The 8,127-nt window shown below is 44.8% G+C and overlaps 1 protein-coding gene across 1 annotated transcript in view; it reads right to left on the bottom strand.

The window, feature by feature from the left end:
* The window catches only part of TAF4B (TATA-box binding protein associated factor 4b), a 73,790-nt gene extending 73,757 nt beyond the window's left edge, over positions 1–33 (bottom strand). Inside the window, exon 1 of the mRNA XM_014936892.1 lies at positions 3–33. Within this exon, the coding sequence (XP_014792378.1) occupies positions 3–33 (31 nt within the window). The remainder of the gene's footprint in view (positions 1–2) is intronic.
* Positions 34–8,127: the final 8,094 nt, after the last annotated feature.

Below are 8,127 nucleotides of genomic sequence, written 5' to 3'. Positions count from 1 at the left end.
GCCCCGGCAGGCGGCTCGCTGGGGGAGACACATGGTGGCCCCGCTCCGCCGGCTGCCGCGCACGTGGGCCCGCCCGGCCCGGCCTCCCCTGCCGGCGGCGGGAGGGGAAGGAGGACGGGCGGAGGGCGGGCCCAAGGCCGCCGGCGCGGCCCTACTGCGGCGGCGCCCGGCCCAACCGCCCCTCAGAGCCCGCCCGGCCCCGCCAGCCAACCTGAGCCCCGCCGTGTTTATCGAGCCATGCGGACCCCCGGCTCCCCGCGCAGGGTGGGCGCTGAGGGGAAAGTTGTCCTTCGACCACCCCCGGGAGATGGAGGAGGCGGCTACGCTGCTCCCTTCACGGGGTCTCGCCCCGTCTGGGCCCTACCGGGAAGGCCACCCCGTTTCCCGCTCTCGGAGCCCCGTAGGTGGAGCGTGGGTGATGGCAGCGGAGCTGGACTCCCCCGAGTGTCCCCGGGGGCTGTGGGTGTCCTCGGGGGTCCCGTTAAGGACAGAGTGAGCTCCCGCAAGTGCGGGAGGCGGCGGAGCGGGGCTGAACTCGCTGGCAGGACCCCGAGGGCGAAAGCGGCACCGACCTGTAAGGGAGAGCGAGGGGGACAGGAGTTGTGTCCCCTTCGACCTTCACGCCCGGAGCTGGGTTTGGAGAAGGGCTGAGGAGGGACAAAAAGCCAGCCTCATCCTTACAGGAGACATACAACGTACCTGTTAAAACACAATTCGGTATAACTAAAAGTTGTTGCTTGGTTGATAAGGGTATCAGCGTGACCTTCAGTAGCCCTCTTCCGAGGTTGTTTTACTTCCCAAGGCCAAGCCTGGGCTAACTTTCCAGAGGATTTTGAAGCGTGCTTATGCACCTGCTGTTCATTGCCCCTACAGCTCAAGGGGCATGGCCCCGCTGCCCAAGCTGAGCACAGTGTAAGTGATTATATAAAGCCAAGGCCTGGTGTTACAGTTCATTATATGGGTATGAAAAGCACAAAAATCCAACAAAATGTTAGGAGAGCAAACAATTCTTTTCATTTTAATTACTCCGATATTAAACATCCTTTACAACTATGTTTTCCAGCTAGAAATGTGGACAAAAAAATTCTAACACTTCAGGATACACTGAAAAACATGTAAAACATGAACAGAATGCCAAAAAGAAATAAAAAAAATACAACTCTCCTGCATGCCCTGATAGATAGTTCCATGCACTGCTGCTTACAGGTTTGTCGGACTGCAGGGCCAAAGGAAACATTGCTCTTTTTCACCATTTCCATTCAGAACCTTGCTCAGTTTCACAGCTTTGCTGCTTTAAAATGCTGCCAGCAGCAGCTGAAACAGCTGCGGAACAGAAATCGCTTGAGCTGAGAACTGAAAGCGTTCAATCACAGCTTAATTTCCTGCATGGTCACAACCCAGGTAACCGTACCCGCCCCCAAACTCCACTAGCACAGGTAACAACGGGCATGAAAAGAAGTCACATGGACTAGATGGATAAATGCTTTCGTTTTTTACGAGTCAAGCTCATTGTACCATGCTCTCACCACTATGGTTACACCGAATCACAGAATCTTCTAGGTTGGAAGGGACCTTACAGATCATCTTGTCCAACCGTCAACCTAACTGACAAAAATAGACACCCACACAACAAACAAGAAGCATCACCATCACTAAACCATACCTCCCAGCACTACATCAACCCGTCTTTTGAACACCTCCAGGGATGGTGCCTCAACCACCTCCCTGGGCAGCCCATTCCAATGCCTGATAACCCTTTCGGTGAAAAATTTTTTCCTAATATCCAGCCTGAACCTCCTCTGGTGCAACTTGAGGCCATTTCCTCTTGTCCTGTCGCCTGTGACTTGAGAGAAGAGACCGACCCCCACCTCTCTACACCCTCCTTTCAGGTAGTTGTAGAGAGCAATGAGGTCTCCCTTCAGCCTCCTCTTCTCCAGGCTGAATAACCCCAGCTCCCTCAGCCTCTCCTCATAAGACTTGTGCTCCAGACCCCTCACCAGCTTTGTTGCCCTTCTCTGGACCCGCTCCAGCACCTCTATGTCTTTTTTATGGTAAGGGGCCCAAAACTGGACACAGTGCTCGAGGTGAGGCCTCACCAGTGCCCAGTACAGGGGGACAATCACCTCTCGGGTCCTACTCGCCACGCTGTTCCTGATACAGGCCAGGATGCTCTTGGCCTTCTTGGCCACCCTGGGCACACTGCTGGCTCATGTTCAGCCGACAGTCGACCAACACCCCCAGGTCCTTTTCTGCCAGGCAGCTCTCCAGCCACTCTGCCCCCAGCCTGTAGCGCTGCAGGGGGTTGTTGTGACCTACCCTTGGCTTTAACTGATTGCAGAAAGCACAGCTATCACACCTGGATTTGCAACAGACCAGGTAGAAAACACAGTGCCACAGAAGCCTATAGTCAAGAACACAGAAAAACCCTATTTAGGGTCAAAACATAGTATTTTCTCTCTCACGCAGCATCCCCTCTCCCTCATCGCTGCAGGTTTCACCTTGCCTTAGCTCTCAGCGTGCCGAACAACAGCCCCAAATCCCAAAGAGGCAACAGCAGCAATGGTGACAGTTTCCAAGTATGAGAACAGGTGAGGAAGGTGATGGAAGAGGCGATGGGATAACACCAGAGGGATGCAGTTTCTGCGCTCCTCAGAACTCTGCCAAGTCTGAGCAAATTACGTCCCTTCTTGTGCCAGTGAAGCCACGTTACACGCACATAGAACAGCCAGGGTACAGAGGGTTACCTCCCACGTGCCAAAGGATGCTCAGAGACCATCAGACAGGGAAACTTCAGTTCCTGCAGAGACCAACTGTGATGGATGGCAGGAGGAAGAAGATGCAAGGGAAGGCTCGCTGCCCGCTGTTCTTGGACTTCAGGAAGAACAGAGCTGGCTTTTTTACTTAAGACCAACTTTTTCTCTTCACGGGGCCATTCAATTTCTGAAGGAATCTCTGAGATTCCCATGCAAATGCTCAGGAGTGGAAGCATGTCTGGAAGACACAAAAAGAAACAGCTGAAGAAGATAGAAGTCTACGCAGTAGAGCTGTAAGGCACAGCAGAGCATGAAAAGAGGAAGCAGAAAATACAGGATAGCAAGAGAAAAATATACAGAGGCTTCAAAAGAAGCAAAGGAAGTGATATGAAAGACAACACAGGAAAAGGTATAGCACAATGATAATAAAGAGAAAAAGCCCACCGAGCAAAGCCCAGAAGATTTAGAAATATGCATATCTTAAAAAAGAAAAATAAAAACACTGGGCTAAGTTAGAGTGCCATAAGTGTCCTCTCCAAACAAAGCAGGTGCACCCATCATTCTATGAAACTGCACAGAAAATAAGAGGAAGGGTCCTTATTTCACACTGGAAAAAATGTGTTCTAATTTCAGAGGACTGAATATTACCAGCACGCAGTCTTCATTACCCAGAGTAAAAGAAATGCAAAAAGTCCGTCAGAATAACAAGGAACAAAGAATCTGGAATTTTAAAGCTATTGTCAAAACTGAACAGGTAACATTCATTACAGGTGCTGTAATTTTTGTCACCACCTGCAGGTTTGTGATTTTCAATCTTTTATTTTCTTGGGCGACTGCTACTACTAAAAAAAACCCCGTGCATTGAAAAACTTTGAATTAAGTCATCATTCTTGTCTACAGCTTTTCTCCCCAAGACCAGGACATACTGATAAATATGGCAACTGCTTTTCAAAGTCCGCTGAAGATATTAGCTGCCTGTTTACTCTGTGAATTTCCAGCCTTGGAGAATTGACCTGCTTTACTACTTCAAATAACCCATGAATGGACTCATCTGATATTCACGTAGTATTTGCTTTACCTTCGGGCAGAGGAAAGCATTACTGTAAACACCAGTTCAGGTTTCCTTTCCTAGGGGCTATTAGGTGATATACTGCCCACAGTATGGTCTGCATAACCCCTTTCCAACAGCTGAGACCTATACTGTGCGCACTGAATTGGTCTCTCAGGTACTAAGCTTTCTCTGGGGTTTCAAGTTGGATATTTAAAACATAAACCAACTACTTGCCCTCCAAAATTCCTATCCAGAGAGCAGGCCTTAACTCTTCCAAAGACAGACCTTTATAAAGGCCTCAGATCTTACATCCAGCACTTCAGTTGTAGTGTCCTAACAACCCTATAAAATCCGTCTAATATGCTTTAGGGTTTTTAATCTGTCAGTGATCCTTTTTACAAAAGTTTTATTTTCTCTCTGATTGATAAATCATCAATTAAACACAACCAGCGAATTAGCTGGAATGAGGAACTTGTAATATTCGCCTTAAGTTTTTCTTAAACGACAGAGACTTGGCAGCACTACAGAATTAACTTAAGCATGTAACTGCAACATGAAGGGGAGAAATATGTGTGAAGATTTAATCTCATTAGTTAAAATAGTTCATTTCAATGGGAAAAATGAAAAGCTTACCATGAAACATGTTAAATAGTAACAAAGAACACTAGCTCTTCAGGAAAAGATGCTGAAAGAAATGAGATAGTGTAGATAAAAGCAGTAAAAATTCAGGGAATAGAAAATTTCACACACACACACACAAAAAAAGTGAGAACAAGCTGGTTGGAAATGCAGAAATATAAGATATGACCAGAAAGATTAAGTAACGGGAAAACGGGAACACAGTTGCAAATTTGAATTTAGTTAGTGATGAAGACTGTCAAGTAAAATCACAACTGGCTATTTAATATCCTCAGAAACCACACCTCTACCTTAAGTTGGTGATTTGAGTGGGTTTTTTTTTGTTCTACGTTTATAGTCAGTGTTACAGTCTCCCCTGTTTTTTTCTGTCTTGACTGATCATCTTTTACGGCAGTGCCTCTCTCTTTTGGACATTCAGGTGACAAACACCAAACGGAACATTATGTTTACATAAAGAGGTCAAACTCTTTGTTCTATGAGATATGATACACTGCAGCTTCAAAACCACATGAAACATTTAAAAGTACAACAGGAAGGTACAACAAAAGAATTAGGCATAAATCATGGGTATCCCATCCCTGGAAGTGTTCAAGGCCAGGCTGGATGGGGCTTTGAGCAACCTGGTCTGGTGGGAGGTGTCCCTGCCCATGGCAGGGGGGTTGGAACTAGGTGATCTTTAAGGTCCCTTCCAACCTGAACCATTCCATGATTCTATTGTTCTAAGCTATACTGAGCTACTAATAACGAGAGCTAACTGAACACAGAGCTCATCTATATGGTGAGGCACGTTAGGTCTCAGAAGAGGAAATCCTATCTGGATGTGTACCTCCTGTTCCTGCTGGTTTGGGGAACCCAAAGCTACATCACAAAGCCACAGAAGTGATCTGATGAGGTGGGAAGGTCAGGGACTCATTAACTAGGATTTAAGTGAGAAAGAACAATCAGAAGACTAAGTGAACAGAGGGAGAAAGAAAGGAGGAGTGGGCACAAGCAATAGAAATGCATAGCTGAAAATACACAGTAACAGGAAATAGGTACAGGTAAAATGCCTCCGCAAAAAACATTCAGAGTATTAAAAGTTTAGCCATTGGGCACAATTATATTCTCAATGGAAGACAAGAGAGTAAAAAACACGAACTGATCTAAGACTTAATATTTAAGAATTATGTGTCATGCTTACAGTCATGTAAGAAGTCATACTGGATACCACTTTCTGTCTGGTAAAATTCACTTTAAAAAAAAGCAGTTTTATCACTGATTCTGCAGTAGCCTATGATAATACAGCATTATGTAAAGTGACATTGCTAATCTATTTTTCCATTAATAATGTACAGCAAAACTCAGTAAATGGATCAGAACACAAATCAGAACTTTACTGGACTCTTAATACCACTGAGCAATAATTATCCCTTTTGCAAAAAGTTACAGTAGAAAAGAAAAAAAAAACATTTTTTTTACGTATCTTGTACCAACACCAACCGCTGACAATCATAAGGTCCCGGAAAACGGGTTAATAACCTTTTGTGGCAAATATATGTGCAAGAAATAAAAAATAAAATATGAAGATATGCCTCTTTGCACAGTGCCGGAGGAACAAGCCTATTGGGTTTAGCACAGTTGTAGCTCCATCAGGTTTCAGGAGAAGTACAGAACTCAGCTCGGGAAGAACCATGTTCATTCAGCAGCTCTGTACACTGGAGACAATTACTGCCTCTTTAAACGTCAAAAACATTATAACAGCCATCATCATTGTTCTGCAGCTTAGGTATTTTTCTCTTTTTCTTTTCAGATGCTTTTTCCCTTCTCTATTTCTGCAATTTGAATTTCAATATCTTTTGCGCTAAAATCTGAGTAAGACAAGATGATTAATACCACTGATTCCCCATTGTGATTCTGTAATCTATTTAGTTACATTCCATAGCAAACATTGTGCTGCCAAATATTTGTAAAGCATTTCAAACTGATGCACACAGTCAGAAACAGACAGTGGTGAATTAAGCAACCAACAGTGGAGCTACCAGAGAGGCTAAACAGGGCTGCATCCCCTTCCCACCAGCCACAGTAAGGGTGAGTGAAAGCTGGAACACAAACTATGCCAGTAAAATCTGAAATCCAACTGCAGACAAATTAAAACTGGGGTTGGTGTTCACCTACCTCCTTAAAGAGAGACTGGAATTCTGTTGTAGTATATAGGATATTTTCCTGTTCTTTCATGTTGTGCCCTAGTATTAAACAAGCTCAGGTGTCAGTCGAAGCTATACACCACTAGATACTTTCCAAAATTAGAAAAAAAAAAAAGTACTATATTAATTGTGCTCATCAGCATTTTATAAACACATAGGTAGTTATGCCAGCTATTAGAAATTTTTATTTCTAAAAGAAAACAGAACACTCAAGAGTTAACACTGGTGAGTATTCCAACTTTGGTGGGAAAATAAGCCTATACAGCAATTTTTTCTCTACCAGAAAAACCCAAACCAAACCAAAAAGAACCCACTACTGACTAGAAAAAGGACATAGCAAATCAGCTGCTTTAGGGCAAATCATGGATTCTGTTTCAAATGGCAAGGTTGTGTCCTTGCTTTCTCTCATCCTCAGAAGCACCACGTTGTAGCAAACTATTGCTGGAGTGGATGCATTTAATTTCCACCTCCCTGTGCTTGTGCATCAGCTCAGATTAAGCAGGTGCATGTTTTTCAGCTGAACTGCTGGCTGTCCACTGGGAATTCATAATTTGATTTTCCCTAAACACACACAAAGCATAACAGCATGGGAATACGTGATTCCTGACCCTGGAACTGCAATCTTGCTTCCTTCTTTTAGTTTCATGGATGTTTCAAACAGGCTGGTTACTTGATCAAAAATAAAGAGTGCCTGCAAAGAACACCTGGACTCCTTTTACTTCTTTTGGTGAATAATATGAAAATTAAGACTTTTTAATTCCTACCCGCCCCCTCCCTTCAGATATTTGAAGGGGCAGAGAGAGATTTTAAACTTTGAGCAAATGTTAGAACTCAAAAATTAGTCTAATCAACGTCAAAAGCATTAATGCAAAGCAAATGAATTGCTTAACTTCTTCACATGTTTGGGAGAGTGTGTTTACGTGCTGCTCCCTCCCCCATTTTCCATCTGCTGCTTTCCTAAACATCCAGAGTCACGGTCACTTGCTGCAGGATTGTATTGGGAGAGGTGAAATGCACGCTCAATTTCAAAGCACACACTCGTTTTTAACATTTGTTATTCCAGCTGAAGGCCTGGAGACAGTCAATAAGAAACCCAAGGTACCCGTAGTTAGGCCAGGTAAGTGTGAGTCAATCCTTTCTCTCCATCCACACCTGAGAGTTACTGGAGGAAAAAAACCCAGCAAAACAACCCCCAAAACACGATGAGCTAGAATAATGAACAGTGTTGAAGATGATGTCTTCATTTTTTTCACCAGCTAGAACGGCAAAGGTGGGAAGGAACTTCCGGAGGTTCTTGGTCCAATCCCTCCTGCTCAAGGAGGGCCACCTAGGGCAAGCTGGCCAGGACCATGTCCAGTCAGCTCTTGAGTATTGCCAATAAGGGAGACACCCCAACCCCTCTGGGCAACCTGTGCCAGTGCTTGGTCCCCCTCACAGTAAAAAAAGGTATTTCCTGACGTTCAGAGAGAACCTCCTGTGTTTCAGGTCCTGCCACTGGGCA

Source organism: Calidris pugnax, unplaced genomic scaffold, assembly GCF_001431845.1.
Source record: "Calidris pugnax isolate Ruff unplaced genomic scaffold, ASM143184v1 scaffold51, whole genome shotgun sequence".
NCBI lineage: Eukaryota > Metazoa > Chordata > Aves > Charadriiformes > Scolopacidae > Calidris > Calidris pugnax.
Note: the sequence above shows the minus strand (reverse complement) of the source record. Positions and strands in the feature narration are given on the sequence as shown.